Genomic DNA, 27,248 nt, shown 5'->3' on the forward strand with positions numbered 1-27,248 from the left:
TATTGTATCTATAGGCTATTTTGTGTGTAAGTGCACAAACTTACAACTAATTGCCTACATAGTTATTAATTAGAAATTAGTTTAGACCTTCAAAAATAATTTATTACAGAGTGCACCAATAGTATAGAAAAAATAAGAGAATTTCTCTAACTTTACACAAAGGTAGGCATGGACAAATACATGGACATACTGACAGAACTGGACAGCAATGAATTTATTTCAAAATCTAGCATGTTCAATGACACAACAATACAGGACATATAAACATGTTAAGTATTACACTACATGTAAAATTTAGCATCATAATGAATACAAATGTACCATTAACAAATGTGAAAAGTTTGTTTTTCAATCATCAATTTGGTGGATGTGAGCTGTACAATATGTTGCATTAAATTGCGACCTCAGTTGATTGTCCACAGTCTACCAGGTCACCAGTTACAAGACATTTCAGAGGCAGCATCACTGTTTCGTCGTGTGCGGATGGGAGACCAGCCAAACTCCGACTGGGCGTCCTCAGCCTGGTGGAAGCGTCCCAAGCGGTAGCCATGTTTGGAACCCTGTTTCCCTGCCCACGCACGAGGCTTGGGATTCATCTGGAACCAGATGAAGCAGAAATGAGTGAAGAGATGAATGCACCGTACACTCTGATGTGTTTCCAAGTCCCAGAAACAGTCTCAAAGAGAAAATGAGAATTAATTAATTTTCTAACTTTCAAAAATGATGATGATCCAAACAAAGCAGCTAGCTAAATGAACTCATTGCACAATCAGAATGCTGTTGGACGACTCTAGTTAATTTCAGATTCTCACACAGATAATAATTCAGCAATCAACTACACAATGTAAATTATATCTGTACTATGCTCCTGTAGTGCTAGTTCCCAGAAGCCATGCACAGGTCGTTCTCAGCCAGAATCTCTATGGTGTCAGGATTTCTTATTTTTTATTCATCAAACAGTGTTTTGGAGGAAAGTGTGTGTGGGGAGCACCGAGGGGGGGCCCCTTTGCGGGTTAATCCAGCCGCTGCCCACAAACAGAAACCTGTTCCTAAATCTTTTTGTAAAACACAATTGTTGGTGTTAGGAATCATGTCTAATATCTTTCTGTTGACACTTACTGCCAACTTTTGAATACACATTACCCAGATCCCATTAGAAACTCTATCCATTTCTCTCTCACCTGAACAAAAACAGTTGTGTTCATGTGAAGAGTCTCCACTCGCTCTGTCAAGTGATTCAACCATTCCAGATGGTCAGCGATAGACTGGGTTAGATCACTGTTGCTCTGTATTAGAAATAATGTCAAAACAGAAGACAGCTCAAGGAAAATGAGTTTTGATTAAACAGTTTTTATTTAAGGTGGGGATTATTGCCTGCCTAATGTACCCCAGACAAGTTGTCCTTCAGTTCAACGGCAGCAAGGCGAACATGCTCCAGTTTGTCAGTCTGCTCTTTCAGCCGGTCGTCAAGCTCCTGCATCATCATCAGGCCTTCATCAGGCCTGACACCACCCTTGGTAGCCATCCTGGGTCACAGAAACACACCTGTTATTTAAAGAAAACTGAAACATGCTGGCTTGTGACATGAGGCCTATTATACTGTATTAGCATCCAAGAAAATTTTGTGATGTAAATGAGTTGCTTTATTACAATCACCTACCGTGAAGGCAGCCATTTGTGTTTAACTAGTGACTCCAATCATAGTTTAAATGTATTTTTAAACAAAATCCAGATACTCCAAGTAAACATTTTTCCATTTAGTGGGCACACTTTAGAGATGGATTCCTTTGAGCTCAACATAATGTTAAATGTTTACTTGTAGAGAATTCAAGCATTTCTTCGCTGACCACAAAGTACAACAACCAGAGGGAGACACAGCTCTCTTTCCACAAACATTATCTTTGGAACAAATTTCCTGCAGGGGAACAAACCTGCAGCAATCTTTTGTGACTGTAAATGTTTCTCAGGATTTTAAAGCAAATTAAGGTTTTGCCAGCAACTCAATATTACCTGCAACTGGATGAGAACAGCAACACTGTAAAATCAAGACGTAACGTTTAACTCAGTATTTCTCTTTTAGCTTAAATCTGATTTAGAGAAACAATGCAGGCTGTAAAGTAAATAATAACTCGGGTAAACATTAAATAGCCTAATCACAGCTTTTCTGCATCACTATCAATCTTGGTCTGATCAGCATCAGAAGGCTACATGGGAATATAAACTTTTAGCCCTACTAGATGCATTCTGGGATTCTGGTGATGACAAACATGGCCCAATCAGTTTTAGGTTAGGACCTCACAATGTTGTTTAGTAACATGGTAACAAAAACAGAATACAAGTGTCAAATCTTCAGAGAGCTTCGCAAACAGTAAAACTCAACTAACAGCTATTTTCATTTTCAAATAATCTGTCAATTGTTTTCTCAATTAATCAACTAATTGTGTAGTGCATAAAATGTCAGAAGATAATGAAGAATTTGTGGTGACACCTTCACATTTTGTTTGACCAACAGAACAAAACCCACATTTTTACAATGCTATAAAACAGAGAAAAACAGCATCCCCACTACTTTTACACAAGTGAATGCTGGTTGTTTTTGCTTGATAAATGACTTAAACGACTAATCGATTATCAAAATAGTCGACGATTACTTTCCTGTCGATTATCGACTAACATCACGGTAATGAAGTAATACGTTATAACTGGTCGCTAGTCGATTTTAATAAATCAGTTTTAAGTTACAAACAAGAGGTAGCCCGATCCAGGTAAGATGGCTGACACGTTTTCCTCTCAGGAGCGACATTTTACTTTGACCCCATTCATCTAACTGAACTAACGCTACCATATTCGATTTTTCGAGTATTAACGTTAAACTTTGGGAAGAACTGTATTGCTAGCGTACATCGCTTGTATGCAGGGCTTACAGGGAGGCGGACCCAGATGTTTTTAGCTAACAGCACATCATGGTCGTATAACGTTACTCTCAGTTTACAATATTTACACAAAAAACTAAAGAAGAAAAACGTACCAGTGACTTTTAGAACGACGTCAAAGTCGTTAGCGGTTAACGGATTTGAAACGTTAAACGTTATTCGCATCCACGGGCCAACTTGTCTGTCCGGGGGCGGGGGCGACAAAAAGTTAAAAACAGAAGTCAAGTTACCTTGTTTATCTGACGTAGAAACACTCAAAATGCTCGGAGGTAAAACGCCAACAAATCCTTGGGTGAAAAAACGTTACGCGACTTCTTCACTCCGCAGTCACATAGGGAAAACGTTCTTCGTCCGGACAAGCTTCTTTGTCCTGCAAAAATCTCTGGAATTTGACACTTCTGACGTCACGTATCCTGCTTTTTACAGGTGTATTATTATCGTGGTATTACGGTAATTGTTATTATATGAATAGTGACTCAACTGGAGAATTATCACGTCTGTTTAAAAGGTAACAAAAACCAAACTTTATATTATAATAAACTCCATATTGCAAGTCAATCTAGGAGTGCTGGATCATTCTTTCTTAAATCATTCAAAATGCTTTGCTGAAGTTTAGGCGCTGTTTCTATGTCTAGAACAGTGCTTTCCCAACCTTTTTGAATTGTGACTACCCCTCATTACAGGTCATGTTCTTAGTGAAGACATGACTTATTAGGAGTTAAACCGAAGATTCATTTTACCCCTCCCAGAGCGTTTCATATGGGGGATTTTTAGAGGCCTGAATATGTGAAGGTTCTAGCATTACAAGAAAAGAAAGCATAATTTTGTCCTAATTTTCCTTGCATATCCCTTTAATCTTCTTGGGACCCCTTAGATTTATCTAAGATTTATCATTTATCAACTCATTTACGGGGGGGGGGGGTCCTGGCCCCCAGGCTGGGAACCACTGGTCTAGAAGCAGGGTGTTGGCTCTGACTTCAAATTAGTACAATACCTAACTGGACAAGTCCCAAAGGAGAGCTTGCTGGACAAGGATGAACAGTACAGCCAGGTCGAAAAGACCCTTTAAACTGCACAAACATGAGTTGTCTTGAGCGTTATGTGTGACATGCTAAAAACACAACATATGAACGATCAGTGTTTTTCAGAAATTGTGCTGGACACAGCCTAAAATCATTTCCCCATAATTTCTGCTTTCACAAGAATTCGATGCATGATTTTAATATGACAAAGTGAGAATACAGAATCAACAGTACATTTAAGAAATCACAACTGCTTTATTTCTTTTCTTTCAATAAGCTCTTTTTTTTTTTTTTTTAAACAAGGGAGAGTAATGACCCAAATATCTGAAAGGATGATAAAGATCAGGTAGGATAAATAGAATGCTGGATCAGCTGTAGAAAGCACTGGTCCTCTGACAAAATGAAATATGCATCTTAAAAGTACAAAAAAAAAAGGTCAGGGCAACATTTTGGTGCAGGTGCAATGATGAGAAGCATCAAGATCTTTTGCAGTAAGGGATAAGAGGCAGAAACACTCCAAGCCCGATAAACCTATCAAGTGAAAGTCCAGTCTGAGAACACAGTGACCTTTTCAACGTTAAATCCATTATAGTGCCACAAAATCTAAAATGAAATGTGGGTTTAAGCCTCCCCCGACAAGGCTTGACTGTACAGTTAAGTATGCATATACATATATACCAGTGAAACACTGTCATAAAGATAAATTGTAACATTTTGTAGTGTCATGGAGCGTTATGGTAAGCACTAACATTTAACCAGTTATGACATTGGCATTGTGAGTTTCAAAATGAGTGTCCATTACAAAAAAAACAAAATAAATGATGATTCCAACAGCTTCACATTTTCAAATAGAACAAACACTTTAAAAGTCCTTCGTAGTCCACTGGAACTGCAGTGCTCACAAAAAAAGCTTAAGCAAAGATTTTAATTCAACAAGCAATGCTTAACGCCCCTCGTTTGTGATCATTAGCTTCTAACAGAAAAAAATAGTTATTTGGACCCTGATTGTGATTATAGTTAGGCTGCATTTATTGCTAGTGCCACCTCAGAGACCAGATGCTGAATAATCAAATGGTGATGAGTCTGTTTCTTTGCGAATCCCCACTGTAATGTTAAGTGGGATTTTAACGGAAATAGAGAGGAAAGTCTTTCAAGGGCCTTAAAGGAAAAAAGCAAAAAGCCCCAGGCTGAGGGACATAAAAATCATCAATTACATCACATGTTCATTAACAGACAATTTGATTAATTACAACCCAAACAAAGCGATAAGAAAGCAAACATTTTCAATCGGCTATTTTGGGGGTTCCTTTACAGAAATTGTGAATGCAGCCCCCCCACATAACTTCACAAAGAGCCAGAAAAATTGCTGTCAGCTTGGTTGATCAAAAATCCACACAGTCGATGGCAGCACTATGAATGCTGAGTTCAGGTACAGTCTTTGTGAAATGTTGCTAGGTTCTAGGTAGGAGTCCTGCAAGTTTACACACGTTCAGCACATCACATGCACACGCTGTATTAATGCCAGTGAAGTTCCCATGGAAGCAACATGATTTTGGTAAAATGTCCACCTTTATGTTTCAATTTACATACAGAAGAGAGCAAGCGACAGAATGTAAAAGGAAAGAACAGAGTTTTAAGAAAAGAAATATTTTCTACCAATCTAAGCAGTTTTGACACAGTTCATGGGCTGGGTGAAGTACCCCAGAAGATGCATTCCTAGGGTGATACACTTGACTTCTGCCATATTGACATGCAATTATGTCCACAAATTGGAGGATTTCTGGGTTAATAAAAGAAGTCCTTTACCAAGAGGAGGAATGGGTGATGATGACTAACATTTTATTTACCAGCAAAAATGACAAAAAAGTGCCCCACTGCATTTCAAATTTGTTTAAAAATATTTAACAGACTCATAATGAGTTTTATTAAGTGTCTGCCTGGTCTTAAGGGCTACAGTCCATAAACAGGGAGTAAATACAGTTTGGCAAAATGGTATGAAAAATTAACCATCTGTCTGAATTGGCCACTTTCCTTTTCCCCACCTTGGAGAGAAATACAAAAAAAAAAAAAAACAGAAATACCCTCTCTTGACCAATCTCCCCTTAAAAGTGACTAATAATAAATTAACAAGGACCTTGAGATCTGCTTAAAAGACTGTGTCTATGTATATATTTATATATATATTTATATATATCTATATGTGGTGTGAAATAATAGTGCCCAGTTCTGACAGTTCAAGAGGAGTAATTCATTATGATGTCTGCCCCTTGCCTTGGTGCCTTGGGATAAGGTGGGTCTTAGAAGGTTCAGACATTTGTCAAGGGGCTTGTGTTGGCAGGCTGGGTGGTGATGAGGATTTTAAGGTCCATTGTTATGCCTTGCCCTCCTCTACTTTGACAGCCTGGGGTTTGATGGCTCCAGTGCGTGCTGGTTTGGCTTGCCCTGTGGAGGGTAGGGGCTCCTGGAGTTTGCTGGTAATACCCCCAGATGTTGTCTTGCCCTCACCCACTGCCTTGTGCACGTCTCGCATGGTTTTATTCTGCACAAAGAAAAGGCAGAGTTACTATGACCTACATCAGCACCCGGCAAACCATACATTTATGCACCAACACTGTCAGGTAAAAAAAAATAAAATAGCTACACTTTTGACGATTTTCTCAATTTGGCTAAGTAACTGTTAAAATTGTCAGAGACTCTGGAGACCAAGTTAATTTTTTTTTTTAAAGTTGGCAATGAGTTATTGTTTACTATGTTGGTTAAGTTTTATTAACAACAGTGTCATGAGGCAGGAAAGATTCTCAGCTATCCATAACACCATACTTCTACTTCTGATGTGCCATAAACACCACAAACTCTACAGAAATAATGATCTCTGACCCGTCTGAAAAATGTGTGAAGCTTTATTCATATTTGACTATATTTAGAAATACACAAGTCATTGCTGTTACCATGTGGAAAAGAATCATGCTCCAATGAATATTTTAGACAAGACCTCTCAGATATGATAACTATAACTGTACACTTAAAGTCAAAGGCACACATTAAAAAACACATAAAACAATGCAAATAGAGAAAAAGAAAATAGATTAAATTGAATTACCTATATTTACAGTGGGTGGCTCACCTTCATGCCATCCTCTGGCCCTTTGATATGGGGCTCTGGGGCGGAGGGAGGGGTGGAGTGGGGAGGGTCACGGCCAGGATTGGGGTAAGGGGGGGAACGAATGATGACAGGCTTGTTGACCTGCATGACTGGTCTCTGGATGGGGTTGGGGAAAGGGCCAGTGGTGGGGGGCCGCATGTGCATCACCATGCTGCCCTGAGCAGGTGGCACCTGTTGGTCATGGAGGGGAGAGTAGATGAGGGGGTGGGAAATAAATGAAAAACACAAATAATTAGCATGCCAATACTGAATTTCTAAGGGCATTTTCAGACTTGGTCCAGTCAGGTTTGTTTCTTCAATTGCATTCCTATCAGTGTTAAAAAATATAGTTTTGTTTACTGTACTTCAACTGTAGATACTGTCAGGTGATGCTAATGTGGATGCGTTTAACCAATCATGTTATTCAATTTTAATTCTTAAAAGTGAACCCTGGGCTATCATTTTGAGATATGAGATGTGAGAACGCTTTCACACTTTAGCAAACACACCAAGCAGCCTTAGACTTAACCTCTCCCATTGGCCAACAAATAAAAATCCCCTGATTAACCTTTAAAGTAAACACATCAAGACATATTTGAAAAATGAATACCTGTTGAGTAAAATGTGGAGGCAGAGGGCCTACAGGCCCCCCAGGACCAGAGGGTTTCCCACTGGGGCTGGCAGACCCAGGCCTGAAGAGGAGAGGGGAGAGAGAAAACAAAGATAGTTTTGCAATCCATTTCCTAAAATGTGCATTTGTGATACACCGTATCTCACTTGTTGACAGAGCAAAGCTGCATATGGAGGGTTCTAGACAGTTAACTTCTATTATGTGCACATGCTCATTTCCACTCACCTGTAGGACCCTCCAGATATGCCTGGGGAATGACTGGGCTTCTCAGAGAACTGGAAGCCTTTCATTTCCATCTGTGAGCCCTGAAAACAGGGCAATAGTCAACACACAAACAATTGTGGACTGCTTATTTATAGATACAAGATATGCAGCATTAAATGGATATGTCTACACTGTTTGTTGTGGGATAACATTTTAACTTCCATTATTGCACTAATATCTGAACAGAATAGTTTTTGGATGAGCAACATAAGATCAGTAAGTCACACCTCTCGGCTGCCAGTCATGACAGCAGGCTGGGAGCCAGGTGGCAGCATTCGGCGTGGGGCACCAACTGACAGGTTCTGTCCCTGCTGCAGCTGGATGGACTGTGGGAGGATGAGATGTTGCTGAGCGGAGCCATAACGCAGCTGAGAGCCAGGTAGGGGCATGGTCACCTGGGGAAAACAAGGATTTTATTGTAAACATTTTCATTTAAGGCAACAGTCCAATGGTAGTCTGATTATGCTATGAAGGCTTATACTTGCTGGGCTAACATGAATGCTATAGGCAATTTAATAATTCCCTCTGAAATCTGACAAGCATCAAGAGGAATACAGTATCTTGAGCTGTTGTGAAACTGAGCTTCAGCAATCCACTAACCTGGATGAGCTGAGAGTCCATTAGCTGGGAAGAACCTATACCAGGCCCCTGGTTCATCTGGCTGTCATAGACTAACTGCTGGCTGCCATTCATAGGCTGATAGTGTGAGCCTGACTGTGTCTTGACCATGTCTGAGGGTTGCATGCCAGGGAAAGCTGAGTAGGGCCCCTTGAGAGGGGCTCCGCCCGACAGCACCATGGGGCTGGGCTGTGACAGGTTGGGGTGCATGTAAACCTGGGACCTGAAAGGAGGAAGACAAAGCAGGGCAGCAGACTGAGTGAAAGGAAAACATATTAAACTACACAGTGGTGCCACATACGTGAAACAGATAATATGACTAAAGTGAAGTTAATTCGTGGGACCAGTGGAAATTCCATGAAAAATTGGTAGCAGTACCTGAAGGGAGGAATAGAGTTGAACATCTCTTGGGACTGAGAGACGGGTAGACCTCCCCGAAGCCCCAGCTGAGCCTGAGCCTGAAGAGATGTATGTAAAGAGATGGGAATCTGCTGGGCTGCGGCCGCCTGAATGGATGAACAAATGTAATAATGACAATTCTGCTGATACAAAACCAAGGCTGTCTGTGCGTGTGTGGTTATTTCTCTACCTGTTGGTAGGTCTGCTGCTGGGTCATGGTGGGAGGTACGAGGCGTGGCTGGCTAGGAAAGACATGACCATCCAGATACAGTGGGGGAATATGATTACCTACAGAAGGGACAGGAAACAACAGGCTTTTAAGTTTCTCCTTAAAGATTACGCACTCATCAAACAGAGAAAATGAAATGTAGTTTTACCTTGCATGGACATGGAAGGTGCCACTGATGCCACAGGCATCGGAGGCATAGAAACTCCTCCAAAAGAACTGTAGCTGACACCACTGGACGAGCCAACACTGCAGGGAGGCTGAGCACCTGAAGCACCTCCGCCAGGAGAGCCCTGCTCAGGGAGGGACTGGGAGTTCTCCCACGCCTTGCGTGCAGATTCCATCTAAAGAAAAATAAACAGTAAAAGTTGAAATGCATGTTTGACAAAACACAGTCAGTTTTGTCTTTATGTACCAACTTTATTTTTACCCATATAGGAAAGGGACACTTGTTATTCCTTACTTGTTAAATATATGAAAAGATAAAGGTCTGTGTCCATGGGATTGTAATTCAAATACCTTGAGAGTGAGGTCAGCACTGGGGAAGGAGATGGGGTTGAGGTTAATGCCAGGTTGTAGGTGGTTGGAACGCAGCATGGGGATGCTCTGATTGAGAGCCGTCTGTTTAAAAGCAAACAAAAGTTCAGGATCAATCAGTTGCAAGTCAATATCTCTTGTTTTTAAAGCAAGAAAAAGACAAAAAAGCATTCTATTACTGATTTCGGCAGTGACTGTCACACCATTCTTTGATGCATTTGGATTATCACTAGTTTTTTTTATTTACAAGACACCACAAAAGTACAAATAAAATCACTCACATTGGTGGTAAGTGCGTCCTGAAGTTTGTTGACAGGATTGGACACAGGCACTGGAGTGGAGCCCGGTGGTAGGCTGAAATCAGAGTCTTTGGCACTGACACCAAACTCAATAGGAGGCACAGGCAGCACAGTGTCCACATGGAGGTCCACACCATTGACTGGTGTGATGGGGCCACCTTCCAGCCGATCAACAACTTCTGAGCCCTTGCGGTGCTTTAGGGAGCGTTCATTTCCAATGGGACCTGGCTTGTGCTGTTCTTTACTCTGCTCCGGGCCAGCATCAGAGTCCTGGCCAACAAGAAGAAAATACACTGTTTATCAAGTAATCCGATACCTTATCAGCTAATTATCTCCACCAGGCATAAACCTGGAGGGGATTGTACGTGGTTGCGTGAGTGTATCTGTCTGCAGCTAATCTCGCATATTACTGGACCCATTAGCCTAACATTTTTTGTGCACATTTATGACTATGCTCAAGGACCTCCCATGGTTGTGGCGATTCACAATTTTTGAAAAACCTATTTTATTGATTGCTCTGTTTTATATCGCCATTGTCTGCTGACTACTCTCTTAACCAGTCGAACCACTCTGATAGACTTTGAACAGAAATGGTGGTCTGAGATTTAATCTGCCCAAAGTCTATCAGAGTGTATTATCACCTTGGTCACGCCTATCACATGCTAATCAGGCACTTAACAGTGATGAAGTAGATGCAGCCAGAGAACAATAGGCCTGATTACTGTTTACTGGGCCTTCTTGAAACTATTAGGTCAGTTTCAGGTGAAACTAGCTATTAACAGATACTCAGGCAGATTCCCTCCTGAGGGCAGGGCTTATGTAACTCAGAGTAGCTTAAATTTCCAGTTCCCGTCTAATTTTTTCACAATTGAGAATGACTTCCGGATGGGAGCCGAAACGTCTTGATTCTGAAAACAGTGTCCAGATGACTACGACTGAAACCTTTTCTACGATGGTTGTGATAACATGCAAAATGACTTAAGACATTGCCGTGTGCCATATGCCATTTGGTGATACCAGGCCTGGCGGAGATCTGCACTCTTCTAGTTTTATTTGTCAATAATAAGGCAGAAAAGAACAATGTTAAATTAAGGATTAAGAAATATTTTTTTAACTGCAGTCAAACAATGCAGACACAGAATATATGTAGTGTAGGTTCCAACAAGCAAATGCATTGTGCTACCTCAGAGTTTGGCTCGCTCCCAGTGTAAGACACCTGTTTAGTCCACGAGTCTCCCCCTGAAGACTGTACTGAAAGAGCTAGAAAACATAAATTAATGCCATTAGTGAAAACTGGTGAAGAATGCAATTTCATTCACAAAAAAAGGCCTAAAACCATCTATATAATTGAAAAATGTATCATATTTCTGCCTTGAAAAACATAAAAATGTTGATGCTTATACAAAAACTGAAACTTTCTAGGAATGCACATTTAAATAATACCTTGTTTCTGGCTGCTTTAATGTCTGAAACTATTTAAAGAGTTTACACTAAGTCTACCACAAACAGTTACGTCCCTAAAAATAAATAAATGGTTAAGAAATATCATCATAAACTTTGTCTTTGTTTAATATTTGAGCAATCCTGCCAAGTAATATTACAAAGCAATATTCTGCTATGTGCAGCAAATATGCTGTACAATTTCAAGTTACTATAATGTGTCTCTAAGGTTACTGCTTTATAGCATATATGGTATGGCATATATGGTGCTTTATAGCACCAACAAAAGCATCTAGAACAAAGCATTGACACAAAGTTGGGCCTATTACCTGAGCTGTTGGTCTCCCAGATTTCAGTTCCCAGGTTGTTAGAAGAAAGCGCTTCCTCAGGTTGTTCAAGGCTTATGCTTCCCTGCTTTTTGGCAAAGCGTGGTGGTATCTTGGATGTGATAGTCCTGTTCTTCACTAGCACCTAATACAGTCAACAATGACAAAAAGCTTAACAAAATACACACTTTTTGTTGATGCTTGGCATGATTACTGAGCATCTGGATTGTGCACATGTTAACTTACAGCAGCTCCTTGTTCCTTCCTCCTTCTATCATCTTCCTGTGGGCGTCTTTGCTTTTTAGACAAGGCATCCTGGTATCCATCTGGATTTGAAACTGGTCCCCCTGCGTCCCCCTCAACTACAAAACAGGCATGTGGTCAACACAAAACTATCTGTAGATAGGTACGAAGTGCAGTACTGAACATTATCTGTATTTCTGTTTCAGATTTTGTGATTTGGTACGGTAACATGCATCATCATCAGGTGTTTTAGCTTAAATGAGATCAGCAATCAGTATTTACCCTAAAAATGTAGAAATGTAGCAGCACCAATTGGCCAGCGATTCTTTTTCAATGTAGATGGGCAATAGTTCACCTTTAGAATTGTAAAACAAAGATAAATTAAAAAAATTGGACTCACGTGGGTAGCTGCTGAGCTCATACTGGGACAGAGGTTCAGCTATGTCGGTCTTGACAGGTACTTGCTTCAGCTCTTTGTCTAATTTCTTCCCAGAGGGCTCACTGGGCTCCCTCTCCTCTGGCTGCTCTATGCTGTAGACTGGGCCTGAGTCCTCTGGGCCCCTGCTGAAAACAGGAAAGGGGAGACAAGGGGGTTTTTAATTGGGTATTCTGAGCACTGCTAAAACATCAACATTAAAAAATTTAAACCGTGGCAAAATATCCAAAACTTCTGAGAATCTTGTGGCAATTTAAGTCTTATTTTGGACAGTTGTCAATTTATCAGTTAAAAACATATCTAAAACATATTTTTCAGTTGGCCAATCACATTCAGCAAAGGCTACAGATGACATGTGGACTAAGAAGAAAAAGAAAGAGGATGACTTAAAATTCAGGCTCAAGGGGGATGCTGTGGAAAATCTACAGTGCCTAAGTCACCTCACCTCTTACAAGAAGTCCCTCCATTCTGCCAACTGTCACCCCTGTTAGAGGAGGAGTTGGGGAGATTATCAGGTGTGCGCGCCATCTTGCTCACTTCTAGCAGTGACGGCTCTCCTTTCCTGTTCTGCCGTTCCACCAATGGTCTCTGGCTGGAGAAGCTTCTTTTGCAAAGTTCCCTTTTCTCACCAGAGCCTGGTTCACTATGGCCAGAGTCTGAGGGAATATCGCCATGTACCTGCGTAGCCGTGCCTCCACTTCCACCTCGCTTCTCTCTCCAGTCACCAAAGTCACTGTTGTCTGATCCAGTCTCCCATTCCTCTGCCTGACCATGCTGGCCAGAACGTCCACTAGAGTAGTGGCCACTGGGCCAGTTGTCTTCCCCATTGCCTTTGGGGCGACCAGGCCAGGGGTTTGCAAAGTCTCCATTTATGTACTCATCACTTGTCCACTGGTTTGAGCCAGGTTCACGTTCTTGTCGTAGACGACGGAAGCGTGGAGGCTTGTCTTGACGGGGTGGACGCCGTCTCCTTAACATCTGCCTGTCAGGGTTATCATTGTCAAAGCAGTATTCTCCTTCACGCTCCTCAGTGCCATTTTCCATGAAGGAGCCAGTGAATTTAGGGGTGTACTTGAGAGTTTCACGTTCAGCAGGGGGTCTGCGGGAATAAGTAGTCTCTGCTCCAGGACCATAACCATTTTCTTGCATTGAGCCACCACTGCTACTAAACTGGGGCCCACGGCCCCTCCATGTAGAAATGTCCCTGGATCCTCCAAAGCTTCGAATGTAACTTCCAGTGGTGTTCAGTCTGGGAGGCAGCATGCGACCTCCAAAGCCCCTGCTGGCCTTAGTCTTTTCTCTGGAATCTGTGGCTGTCTGGTCATCTGTGTACACCTTGTTGGATCTCCAAGAGTCTCTATCAGCTTTACGAACTTCTCCAGACTCTGTGTAACTTTCTCCATTTTCAGATCCCTTCTGGCGGCGCCTCTTGGGGAGTTCCTCATACTCAGAGGCTTCACTCAAGGTCTCACTGACATTTCGCCTCCGGGGCTTACCCCTCTGGAACTCCTCAACCTTGACAAGGTCCCTAGGGGGTGCTCGGCCTCTGCCTGTCCGCTGAGTGCCACTGCCGTTGTTACTGTTGTTATAAGCCCCTCGAAGATTGTCTCCACCTCTGCCCCCACGGGTTCCACCTCTAGAGCTAAATTCCCTAAAGCCTCGACTGCGGCCTCTACCTGTTCCCCTGACTGCACCAAAAGCCTGTTCTTCATCAATGAAGATCCAGTTATTGCGCCGAGGTGCCTGGTTTTCCTGGCTATCTCTAGGTGACTGGCTCTTGCCACTGTCCCAGGTGCTCTCCTTGGGAGAGTCATCACTGTGGGTGCTCAGAGGTCTGTCTATTTTGGTGGGAGCTGGTGACTGACGCTGCCTCTCTTCGGGCTGTTTCTCAACAACAGGTGAGGCTGAACGTCTGTTGCTGGCAGGCTGGTTATCTTTCTTCAAGTCATAAACATTAGTAAGGACTTCTTTCTCCAGGCGGTAAGGGACAGGCTTCTCCTCAGGCTCAGGTTTAGGCTTCTCATTCTCCTTGTCTTCCACTTTGAGAGCCTTGAGAACTGGTTTCTTGATGGGCCCAGTTCTGCGAGTCAAGGTGCGCCCACTGGTCTCAGATGGCTGGCTGACACTACTACTGGAACTGGAACTGGGTTCTGACCAATGGCCCTGAGCATTGTTGAGTCCTCCATCTTGTTTCTGGCCTCCATCTCTTTTCCAATTGTCTTTGGAGCCATCAAAGGTCTCATCATGAGATTCAGGGCCATCTTTCAGATGCTTGTCTCTAGAGTCTTGTTTTGGGTAATCACTATCGGCATGATTCTGGGAGTGGTTTTGAGCAGTGATCAGCAAGCCTTGGTCATGGTGTTGGTGTTCTCTGTCTGGGCCTCGGCTCTGGTAAGCATGATGGGGGGGATCATCTTGGGGGTGGGTCAAGCACTCATTGGCCCTCTCTTCATACGAGTCCTGTTGGGAGCAGGCCATATCACTTCTGTGGAAAAAAAGAAGATACAAAAAAAAGTCCCATCACGAGAGGCATTTTTCTCTAAGCAGGGGTTTACTCGGTAATGCTGCTTTGTGAGGCAGGTTCTAGTGATTTTAATCAAAATACAAGAGAATGCTTTAATTTAAGAACTGCAAAATTCACAGGCTCTAATATTTTTAAACACAACAACTGACCTGTCATCTGGCTGGCCACTGTCTGAGCTTTCATGCTGTCTCTGGTAAGGTGGAGTGAAGCTGCGCAAGGGGTAGCCATCTTGGTTCCACATAGGGTAAGGCTCAGTCGAAGGGGTTCTTCTCTCCTGGTGCAGGTTGGGATGACACCCCTCATCGGAACCAGGACTGTTCAAGTGGTCTTGATGCATGATGGGTTTCATCATTCCTGCTGAAAACAATCAGTGTTCAAAATCCCAAATTTCCATGATAGAAAATGGTCTGGTTTCAAATACAAAAAGTTATGCACTCTTTTTCTTGGGTTAGTGCTCACCTGAAGAGTGGACAGCACCGGGGTAATAGTCCACAGGAGATCGTCCTTGGGCCATGCGGGGATCCATGAAAGGCGGCATCATCATCCAGCGGGGATCAAACCCGAGGACATGTGGAGGATAGTAGCCACGCTGGGCGTGGCTTGAGCCAGACTGCGCTGGGTGACCTGACTGCTGCCAGTGCTGCATCTTGTATACTGGTTCCTGTAGAATGTATGCAACAAATACACTTGTAAGAGATGGTGGACAAAATCCACAGTCCTTGTTCTGCGTAAAAATTATTTCTCAAGTTCAGCTGAAGCTAATATGAGACTTCAGAGTTAGCCAAGTCAAGAGGATATCTTCCAATGTTAGTCTTCTTAGTATAAAATTCCCTCTGTTTCAATGTACATATGGGCATGTGAGTTATACGGAGAGTCTTGAAAAAATGTGAGCCTCTCCTTTAATTCCACATTCACCATTGAACACAGAAGATGTTAAATCTGCTCTCGGCAAGGAATTAAACTGCTTACATTATAGACTAAAAATGCAAGATTAATATAAAGAAAATATACGCTAATGTAAACTTCCATGTTTCACTCCTCATGCATGACCCTGCCATGGTCATTATTACAGCAGCTGTTCTCTGTGAAGGAGAAAATGACCAACTAGGCAATAGGCTTTTTTTCACAACAGACATTGTGACTTGTCATAGTAGGAAAAGTATAAAATGAATAAGGAGGTGAACTGAAATGTGGGAAAACATTGCAAAATGCACGAATCCACCCTCTATAGATTGCATTTTCTATTGTTCTTACATGAGATAACCAATCGAGATCAGCTCCAAAAACCCCTTACAAGAATTTACAATGGACAATCCAATCAAAGACAAATAGGTTAAAATTCCCTGCTTCTGTGAACTCTTGAAAGCCCTCTTCTCACAAAGCAGTCACTAATACATTGACGCATTAGTCTAGGATTAGGACTTGATGGGTTAGAAGGGGCATCAGCTGGCGCTCACCTGCTGCTGGTGGTGCTGTGGCTGCTTTTGAAAGCGGGGTGGGATGGGTTTGGAGGGATGACGTCCACTGTAGTCTCCTGAAGGGGAGGAGGGCTCCTGGCCATCATCCTCGCTGCCACGGTAGTTAGAGAAGACAGGTTCCTCACGGTAACTATGGCCAGGAGAGTTGTCTGGGGGACACTCACTTCCATCTGGAAATCATTTGATCATAAATCATGCTCAGATAGAGTAGAGAATAATCTTTATATTTTATATGTAATATGTAGGCCTAAATGTACTAGTCTAGTTGCAGTTTTTTACCTTTTGTGCTGTACTGCCAGTTCTCATGGTGGCCTTTACTCGGTTCCCTGTTTGGAGACAGTGGAACTTCTTTGCACTCTCCCTCTTTCTGGCTCTCCTCTGTCCTGGATGTCTGCCTCTCAGTCTTCCCAAACTTCTCATCCAGCTTTTTGAGTTTTTCAGCACAGGCAGCAAGTCGTTCCTCACGGGCACGCCTCTCTTCCTCCTCCCTGCGTCTGCGGGCCCTCTCAACAGCCTCTGACAGCTCAGGTGACACATACTTTGCTCTAGCTGGAGCCTGAGTATGAGCCTGGCGCTGGTGATCTTCCTGGTCAGCCAGTGGCTCACCTTGGTTTTTCTGCTGGGCCTAGAGATGGAAGAGAGGCCGTTTAAGGAGGAGGGCCACTGCTTTATGTAGCGTGGGTTCCCTTCTTGAAAACACAGTGGACTAAGCTAATCTGTTTGACCAATTAAACATTGTCAACAGTATGTAAAAAAAAAAAAAAAAAAAAAAAAAAAAAAAAAAAATATATATATATATATATATATATATATATATATATATATATATATATATATGTGTCCTTTAAGAAAAGGTTTTAATTAAGGGTCCAGTGTGTAGACTTTAATAGCAACAGTGAAATTGCACATCACCACCCCCCCCTTCCAAGTGTGTAGGAGAAACTACGGTGGATAAGAAACTCATGAAAAAACGCAAACGGCCATATCTAGAGCCAGTGTTTGGTTTGTCTGTTCTGAGCTAGTGTAGACCTCCGTGGAAGGGGACCTACTCCCTATGTAGATAAAAACGGCTTATTCTAAAAGGTAACGAAAACACAACGATTCTTATTTTCAGGTGATTATAACCTAATTAAAGCATACTTATAAATATTATATTCCATTTCTGCCAATAGCTCCTCCTAAATACATACTGGACCTTTAAGAAATAATTTATTTTTTATTTAAGTGACCAAAAGGATTTATTGATTTTGAAAGTGTGGATGGTTGGATTTGGCCATCTGTTTATCCCCAGCACTGACATTCATTTATAGGTAACAAAACAAACCTGTGTCCATTTCTTTGAAAATGTATCCTGATAGTTCAATTCCTGTTAACCTTTCAGGAAAAATTGTTTATAAGATGTCGCAATACTAAATAACTGAAACATGGGGAAAAAGGGAGGAAGGATGACAAGCAATTATGGTCAGATTAAAACTCGGGAAATAACGGTTACATAGTATGCACCTTAGACCACTAGGCCTTAAGGATACCCACTCACATTGAGAACTTAAAATCCTCAAAGACTTGTTTAGTGAAAGAAAATATTAAATATTTAGGCCTTAATGTGCAACTCTACTTGTAGTTTATTTTAGGGAATTTGTCTGGCAGATTTTCACATTGAAACTGGCCAAAACACAGGCATAATCTGTTTTTCCATTATGTCTGTCACATCCTTTTCACAAGCCTTTTGCTTGGCAAGTAAAAAGTACTAAAGACACATATCTCTATGGTTACTGCAAGGTCATCTATCCCAATTCATAATGACAGTCTCACTCGAGGGTGTGTGAAGGCGCACTGCTATTCATATGCTCTGTAGTGTTTCCCTTTCCTCCACAGTCACAGAGGGATTAAAGAACGAGATGTGTTTTAACTGTGGATAACAACATAATGAGTTAATCTGAGATAAGTAATCTCAAAAGGGGAGGGTGACAGTGGAAAAACACAGCATAGTGTGTAGTTACCAGGGTGTCCGTAGAGAGATATCTGCCATTGGTTTTCCTGGGAGGCTCGTGGGGGTGATGTTGGTAGGAATAACTCTCCTCAGGGCCCTCCTGGGGGCAAGACACCTCACCTGAACTTAGGGAGGATTGGCAGTCACGCTGGTTCTCTCTCTCCCTCTCCCATTCAGTCCTAAAAAGTAACAGATAACCTTTAAATGATGACAAAAAAACAAAAACAAACAAGATTGTGAGCTTATTTAGAGCAATATTGAGCTATGAGGAAAGAGATCTTACCACATCTTGTTTTTATCAGAGTGTTCTTCCTCGTCATCACTGAACTTGAGCTTCTCACTATAATCAACTTCCTCATGGAGTCCTGAAAAAAACAACAAACCAACAGTCAGCAGGGCTGTGGGATGGGATGTATAGCAAATCATTGGGAACAGGCATTGGCATCCAATCTGCATGCTCTCAGCTGGTTAACTAGAATAAAAAATGTGGGAGAAGAGCCCCATTACATTCATATAGCCAGTGATTGAGATAAACAAGCTTGCTTTACCTATACGTCACAGAAGTTGAAGCCTTATTAGTGGAATCAGAACAGTGAATGGTAATAATATGCTGGCATATGATGAGTAATTCAGCAATACTTAACACGCAAACTATGGCGGTAGTGAATATTCAGAAGCTGAAGAAGAAACTTAAATGTAGACAAACTAACATCACACGGTCGACAACAATCATTTATTTGGCCTCACTATAAGAGGGGCTGGAGGCAGATAAACGAGTCTAAGAAATACTGACCAGCCCATCCATCCTCAAATTCATTGTCAAGCTCATCCAGATCCTTCAGGTCCTCTGGATTAATGATAGCTGGGCGTAGCGGTCTGTCACCAGGTCTGCGGATGGGCTGAGTAGAGAGTCGCGGTGGAGCACGGACAAAGCGGTTCTCTCTTTTCACATCACCGCTGCAATCAGACATGGTAAAAAAACAAATTAGCAATTGTCAGATGTCACAAACCTCTTGGTCAAACTGCTTAATGAATGGATAAATGCTCTCAGATTGTGAATGTACTTACTTGACAAGTTCAGGTTTGGCATAGCTCTGTCTAAAAGTGGGTTTGCTGTCAAATCGGGCTGGGGCTGCAATGGTCGTAGGAACATTGTCTGTACCTGGGACTTCACGTGTCTCTTTAGAGCACATCTGAAAACAGCAGAATGAAACAATGTGTTCATTGGAGAAATACAATGAGCCACCAAAAGGATTTGAGCTGTTTCCAGCTATATCCAACAGCTGATTGTGTACAAGTTCACAAAATTCTTACAAACAATGGCTTGAAGGAGTCATACGACTCGTGTGGTACTTACAAATGCAGGTAACATGTCATGGTAGACAGCAGTCGAAGTGTGGTGAAGCTGGTACTGCAGGGCAGTAGGGACGGTTGTTCTGCGGACAGGCTGTGCGGGTCGTAGGGAAGGCTCCTTAGGGTCAAGGACTGGTGACTGAGCTGTCACTACACTAGAAGAGGTTGTGCCATTGGCAGAGGAGGGGTGAGATGAGGCTGGAGGGGTGCCAGTCTCAGCTAGGGCAGTGAGCTTACCCTCAGGATCTGCTGGCAGGCCGAGGGTCAGGGACGAGGGTTGAAGGTTCCTGCCACCACCTTCCCTCCAGCTCGTCACATCTTGAAGTGGGGAGAGGGAGATTTCAGAAATAGCAATGAAGTCAAAAATCTTTAATTTAATAACCTGCTTTCCAGCAGAAATTAGCTTATCTATGAGACTGCCAGCCAGTTCCTGAGAGTTGAGACTTACTCTGGGGGCGGAGGCTTGGTCCGGGCCCATACGACGGATCGAAGCCGCTTCTTTCCTTGCCAGCCCTGTCCTGTTCTCCAGCTGCTTTCAGCGTGGGAAATTCCTCGTGAGAGAAGGGCTGAAGTCGGTTTGAGGCCCTTGAACCTGATGTTGCCATTGAAAGAAGAGTCATAAAGAAAGATGTTTGTCTGACTTGTACAAACACAAGAGTATTGTACTAATTGGCAAAGACATGTAGGAGTCACAATCTGGACAGCATACCATTCACCACTCGCATGTCAATTGATTTTAAACACACCTCACTCTCAATTATAGATAAATCGGCCTACTCACCATCTTGCTCTACTGCCTTTCCATTTAGCTGGGCCCATTGCTTTGGTCCACCTGGGTTTGTGTTCTGTGGAAATTAAGAAAACTAAGGTCACAGTCTAATAGCTGCATTAGGTTTCTCTGACATACAATGAGTCTTTTTTCCTGAGTCTGCATATGCATACTTTCCTTTAGTATTAACAGTTACACTTAGGCATGTTAAATAAAGATGCTGCAGCTTTTAAAATAATGAAAATAATGTGTGTTAATTACAAAGTTAGGAAAGAAGGTGGTTAAAATGTCAGCTGCCAACTTCATCTTGACCTTCCCTCTGTGTTAGCTACACTGAAACACTCAGACACTACAATAGAAAAGAGTACTGGGTATCATCCTCTCTGTATCTTCCAAGAAAAAAATGGGTGCCCACCTGGCAGAGAGCTTTGTTTGCTAAAGAGTGCTGCTCTCAAACTGAGATTGTTAATACAAGCGAGAGTATTAAACTGGGACACACTGAGAATGTGTGATACTTGCCGAAAAGTACCAAATGGATTATTAAAGCTAAGATTGTATGAGAATTGTTCAGTCACATTTATTTAAAGACTGCAGTGTGAGTTTTCTTGCCCAGAAGGGGCATTTTTTCTTGACTTTTTGGATATAATAAATGAAATCTGCACTAGATTTACAGTTGTGTATTAATTAGATTCTCAAAGATCAACTAAGAGACTGAAAACACAATTTTTATGGTGGTAAAAATCAGGAATAAAATGTCCCAGGTTGAGCATAACCATAGCTACACATACAGACCTCCTGGTTGGCTACCGGTGAGGGCTTCTGAAGATTGGAGACAGATTTCTGTAAAGCCAGCTGCGGCTGCAACTCCGGCAGCTGTGGTGTTGATGCAATAGAACTACAAATGAGGAAAAAAAAACTGTTAGTTTTGTGACATTTAGTAAAAGAGGGCACAAGTACTATGACTTGATACAAGACAAGAGCACAGAAGACTGGACCTCTGAGTAGGTGTAAATACAACAACTATCAATAATCATTAGGTAACAGTTTTGCAACATCAGCTGACTATTACAAAGCCTTATTTTACTTTTTCCTGATACTACACTCTGAAAAAGGATAAAAACATTTGTTTAAAGTTGATGTCGTTCTCTTAGAACGCAGCTCTCCATTGCACCCAGTGTAGTTAACTTGTTTTCTTTCAATGCTTGAAAACCACAAACTAGAAAGGCTGTCAGAATACCACTGTAATGCATAAAAAAAATATATATGATAAATATTTTTTTAAAAATTACTCGTAGCAGTTTATTTACCTGAACTTTGATATAATGATTAAATGAGAGGGTACTTTACAGTGTGTTAACTTTTCTCCCCTTACCTCTTTTGATCGGGTTGTTCCTGCTTGTTTGCCCATCCTGTACCGTCTTTAGGCACAATAATCACGTTGGGATCGTTTCCTTTGTTTTCGGACTTCAAGCTCGGCAGGTGAGCAGGTGGGGGCATGCGCCGGGCTGCGGCCACTTTGCCAAGACTCTGCAAGCCATGTCGTGGAACTACTGGGAGAGAAAACACAGGTAGATAAAGCAAGGAGAGGGAGATTAACAAAGGAGTTGACACAGGGTAACAGAGGTAACTGAGGAGAGAATATTTTTTTAACCATACCTGTGTTTTTCTGAGTTTCTATTGATTTTCCCTTGTACTTGTCAAATAGGCTGAGTGAGGAATACTTGCTTTTCCCATCCTTGGACTTGGTTATTTGCCCCAAACGATCGGACATTGCGATGTAATGTCATCGAGTATGGAAATTTTTCTTTGCGCCTCTTCCCAGTGCCTTCTGATTCTACAGAGAGAAGAGGAGAAGAAATTTCCATCTTAAGTACAGACTCACTGTAAAGAAAATATTAGGGGTGGAGTATGTTCAGTTCATCTACTTTTTACCTTGTGAGGTTGGGTATTATCTAGATTTTGTCAATAATGAATTTATTTTAGATTCTTGTCATAATATATAATATATTTCAATACTGACCCTAAAATTCACCAAGGTTAAATTAAGATCTGTAAACAGCATTTTTGTAAAGTTTTCATACAGAACAAAAGATTTGATCAGCAATATTGGTTAAATGGTTTTATCGTACTGAAACAAGATGTATAGCCTACTTATTTTGCACACCTCATATTTCAGTTACTACTGTCTACCACAGAAATATTACCAAAGAAAACTGTTAACAGCTAGGTTTGTGAATTAATCCGAAAAGCCAGGACATTGTTTCTGGAGTGACACACTGCTGTTTAGTTTTGTCAAATGTAATTTTCAAGGTTTTGTGCACCACAAAAAAAATTCTACTGGCCTCCATTGTTCTGAGATGGAAGCATTGCTTTCAGAGCTCAAGACCAAAGGTTCATAAAACTGAAAATATCTGTGTGGCAACTATGAGATATTTTTTAAAATTTGGGTTAACTGACCGCTTAATATGAATTAGCTACGGCTGATAAAATCTGTCATTGCAACAAGCGAAATTGAAGCTCAACAGCTAAAATTAACCACTGTTTAGCATATGTGGCCGACCATCGGCCATAGTTTGTGCTCGGCGTGTAGCACTGATGGGTACAGTATAGTTAGCAGTGGCCACTAAGCATGAATCTGTAGTGGTGCAGTGGATTAGAGAGAGCTTTCTTAATTTCTTTTCAGCCGAACCCCATTCAGTTTTTTCTTCTTCCGCAGCAAAGTACAATCTGAAAATGCCAGTGCAAAGCAAATCTTTATAATGCCAGATCCAACTTTTAAATCAGCATATGATGGCATATGAAGTGACTGTTCAATCAGATTTACAGTGATGTAGATATGGTTGAATAGTTTGTTCTGACTGTCACTCTGTGATGTTTCATAAAAATTAAAAACACAGACTGACTAGTTATGACCTCACACAGGTGCAGAATGTACATTGCATGTTGGCTGTCAGATGGGTGCCGCTGTGTATAGTTTTTGCAATGTGTTCATGTGCAACTCTTAACAAAAGACGCGAGCCAGTGTGAGGTGATGCATCAGTCGCCCTTTTATCAGTGCTAGTTCTTCCGTATGTCAGGGCCCTTGGCCACACAGTGATCATAAGCATTTCCACTGCGACCTCAGCAACATCACAGTTGTACGGAAAACCACTTGCGCTATCACGGCAAAAAATTTTAAGTGGGAATTGTTGTCACTCCTTAAATGCACATTGGATATTAAATGGAAAAAATGTGATTTGCTCCATGTTTATATCTGCTGGGGAACTTCACTTCAACTTCAGTTTTTGTTTATTCCATATCCTGACCCGAAGGCAGAGACACCAATACGTCCAACTTGTCTACATGTAAGAGGCATAGTTTCTTTTGTAGGATTACTGGTATTTTGTACAAATACATCAACAACACTGAGTTGCTATGATCAAAACCAATGCATGCTACCCTCCATATGTCCATTAGAAAGATATGCAAGTAAGTTTGAACAAGATAAAATGACTCTGTTCACTGTTTAACTAAAACCAGTGAAACTGGACATCAAACAGAGCATCCATATCATTTTTTCACTTGTCTGTATGTTTGATAGGAAATAGTTCACAATGAAAACAGTTCAGGTATGTGGATTACCTTGAGTAACCGGGAATTTTTTTTCTAGTATACCGCTTCTGAGTTTTTCAATTATATTTGTTCTATGCTTTGAACACAACAAAATTAATTTGGCACAGTGTCACCGACTCTCAGCTACAGATATCTCAAAACCTTGACTGCAACTATCTGTATGGCTAGATACCACTAAGGGTAAGGGGTAAATGTTTTTATGTGATTTCATAGAACTGTCCCTTTTAAATGAATAATCATCTCACATGTTTAACAATTTATTCAAACCAAAATTAAGTATATTATCTGACCAAGTTCTTGTTGGCAGGAAATAAGCGTCATGTTGTTGCCATGCCAAGAATCCCTTCTCTTTCCTGGTTGAAACTCCATTTCCATCTATTCTTCCCTTACTGCTGAGCTACAGAAATGCCTTTGACTTGCACGTGTGTTTTAGTAAGAAAAGAACCATGTTCTCAAAGCACCAGGTTACGCTTCTATATGCCATGTGCTTATCCATAGTTCATATCTGACAAAATCATGAAGTTACATATTTGAATTACATGAAATTGTTAGCTCCAACACTATGTGATACCAAAAAGGAATATGCCAACATTCACCATGTAATGGAGCAAATACTACATTAATTTCTAACAACACTAACTACAGAAGTACACAAAAACATATGAATAAACAATTATGCAAGACACTGTAAATAGAAATATAAAAAGGCAATTAATTTTACCAAATGAGCTCTGATTTGAAGTTAAAAGGAAACCCAGATTTTTTTTTCAGGCCTGGGTGACATTTCAAATTAGGAGGGATTTTCTAATTTGTTTGTTAGCTTTATCTACACTTAAATCTGACACAATAGTCAAGTGAAGGCAGCAAACATTTACTAGTACTAATATTATTGACACAAGATCTACCATGTTGTTATCAATAAGCAATCAAATCTATTTCAATTTATCTTCAATGAAATGGTTTTGAAAGACAATTAAATCAGATGAAGTGCACACCTCAGCATGTTTTTTCTAGTTTAATGTGGTGATATACGGTCACACGCGTTCTTAAGGTTGAATATTTTCATGATGACTACTTGCGCTCACATTTCGAAGTGATTGCTTAATACAAGTACCAAAACAATATATGTGACGAGATGAGAGTTTGACACCAGGAGACACAAGGCATTTATAATGTGGGCTATATTTTCTTCTTTTTTTGTTTATATAACGTTAGCTACGCCACAACAGCCCACAACTGACGTTTTGAATATTTAATACACAAACCCGTGCAAATAAATAGTCATTTGAGCCGAATACCAGACAATCCCTAACGTATAGGAGGCCGCTCGGTTAAAGCTCCGCATAGGCGCTTTACCGAGACTTGTAAAGACAAATAACGTTATACGTCCATCAAGGTCGATTTAGTTAATATTAAAATAGTTAATGCCAGGCAATTTCCTCCCGTTTTAATCTCAGAAAAAAAACCTAGAATTTCAACAAGAACCATCAAAACAACGTACAAATTTAGGTAGCGGTAGGTTAATGTTAGATATCGAAGCTAACGCTGTAACAGTTAACGTTATCCATTTGTTGACTTTAACTACATTTTAAACGTTATTTACATTAGACAGCCAAAAGAAAATAACATAAGCACTAAAAAGGAATATACTAGTTAGAATCATAACATTTTTTCCGACCGCAGAATAACGTTTGACCTCTCTAACGTTAGTTGTAGGTGTCGTTACCTCATTGAAAGCTAATGCTAATCCCAGCACATGAAACTGACACCAGCCAGTTCGCTGCACGAAAACAAAAACACAATCTATTTCAACTAGTAAGATCAAACCAAAAAGTGGTATTGGACAATTTAGCAGATTATAAAGGCTACCCAACATTATCTTAAATTGTAACGTAACAACACAAACGTCAGGAAGGACCCAGGTGTAACTTGCTAGCCATCACTAATAAAATAAAGCTAGCTGTTGGCTAAAGAAAAATGGCTATGTAAACATCAAGTATAAGTGGCCAGACTGGCTTGTAGAACTGTATATCATTATTATTACCACATCTTTGACTGTGAAGATGCGGGAAAATGACTGCTTTTCTGTTTATTCAAGCTAGCACTCAGAAATAACAAAACACATCCAATTGCTCTTACTTAGCATTAGCTAGCTTCGACAGTCGCAGCTTGTTCGAAAACTAGCGAAACGGCAATCCCGTTTAACTTCCAGTCTAACTGTTAGTGTTCCAAAAAAAAACCTTGACAGGCCGGGGGTTTTCACTGCATTTTCATTTAAGATAGATATTATAAAATACACTGTTTTTCGTGGAAATCTCTATAATACACTCATACCCATGCTAACATTTTCAACCTTTCATAGTTTTCAGAACGGTCAGACGACAGGGACTGGAATGTAGGACAAGGCGATTAAAAATGGCTGCTGCACAGAACAAAGCAACAATAAAACTAGGCAGCGGAGAAGACAAGCAATACTGGAGATTTGACACAATCATCCACATCCATAACTCACCGATTCAACGACTTAGTGTATTTTCTGAGCAGTGACAGTGATATATTTCCACAAAATGTTGTCTAATCAAAGGATGGATGGCGATTGTAAAGCCCAATCTTCATAGGTTGAACCGATCGCAGTGTTGTTGCTGGGGTCCTACCCGGCCTGAAAATGAACAGGGCTGTGTGGGCTCGGCTGAGAGCGTCATACGTCACCAAACAACGTTTGCAAGGAAACACAACGAGCGCCTCTGCTGGTTGATTTCAGCACTTACAGAAACGCCCTATTTATTGTTGAGCAATGTTCATTAGTCTTTTAAGAATGGAATATATCCTTTCGCCTTGAAATACATTCACTGTTCTTTTAACATATATATCTGGATGCATTTATAATAGACTGCATTTATATGGCACTTTTATCTAAAGGACTGTAGGCGGCATTTATCCATTCACACAAACACATGCTGATCAGAATCAGAATCAGAAATACTTTATTGATCCCCGAGGGAAAAC

At 41.2% G+C, this 27,248-nt stretch overlaps 1 protein-coding gene across 10 annotated transcripts; it reads right to left on the reverse strand.

Moving 5' to 3' along the window:
• Positions 1-199: 199 nt before the first annotated feature.
• prrc2b (proline-rich coiled-coil 2B) lies at positions 200-26,969 on the reverse strand. 10 transcript variants are annotated; one of them, XM_044174995.1, is made up of 34 exons: positions 26,755-26,969; positions 22,287-22,464; positions 22,003-22,177; positions 21,423-21,525; positions 20,643-20,706; positions 20,310-20,453; positions 19,866-20,179; positions 19,577-19,701; positions 19,302-19,465; positions 18,792-18,873; positions 18,519-18,687; positions 16,798-17,143; positions 16,498-16,688; positions 15,500-15,701; positions 15,190-15,397; positions 12,962-15,001; positions 12,481-12,644; positions 12,084-12,199; positions 11,841-11,982; positions 11,255-11,331; positions 10,054-10,341; positions 9,755-9,856; positions 9,387-9,579; positions 9,200-9,297; positions 8,989-9,116; positions 8,593-8,833; positions 8,220-8,387; positions 7,954-8,033; positions 7,708-7,789; positions 7,080-7,289; positions 3,164-6,494; positions 1,388-1,526; positions 1,182-1,286; positions 200-596 (listed from the first exon to the last, which is right to left on the reverse strand). In XM_044174995.1, exons 2-31 carry the CDS (start codon positions 22,399-22,401, stop codon positions 6,327-6,329), a joined length of 6,699 nt encoding a protein of 2,232 aa, XP_044030930.1. In that variant the 5' UTR covers positions 22,402-22,464; positions 26,755-26,969; the 3' UTR covers positions 200-596; positions 1,182-1,286; positions 1,388-1,526; positions 3,164-6,326. The 10 variants fall into 10 exon arrangements, with proteins under 10 accessions (XP_044030930.1, XP_044030931.1, XP_044030933.1 ...); XM_044174996.1 differs by having other exon boundaries at positions 12,481-12,641; positions 22,003-22,180; XM_044174998.1 differs by having other exon boundaries at positions 7,954-8,024; positions 22,003-22,180.
• Between the last annotated feature and the right edge of the window lie 279 nt (positions 26,970-27,248).

The sequence above is a fragment of the Siniperca chuatsi genome, linkage group LG18 (assembly GCF_020085105.1).
Source record: "Siniperca chuatsi isolate FFG_IHB_CAS linkage group LG18, ASM2008510v1, whole genome shotgun sequence".
Lineage (NCBI taxonomy): Eukaryota > Metazoa > Chordata > Actinopteri > Centrarchiformes > Sinipercidae > Siniperca > Siniperca chuatsi.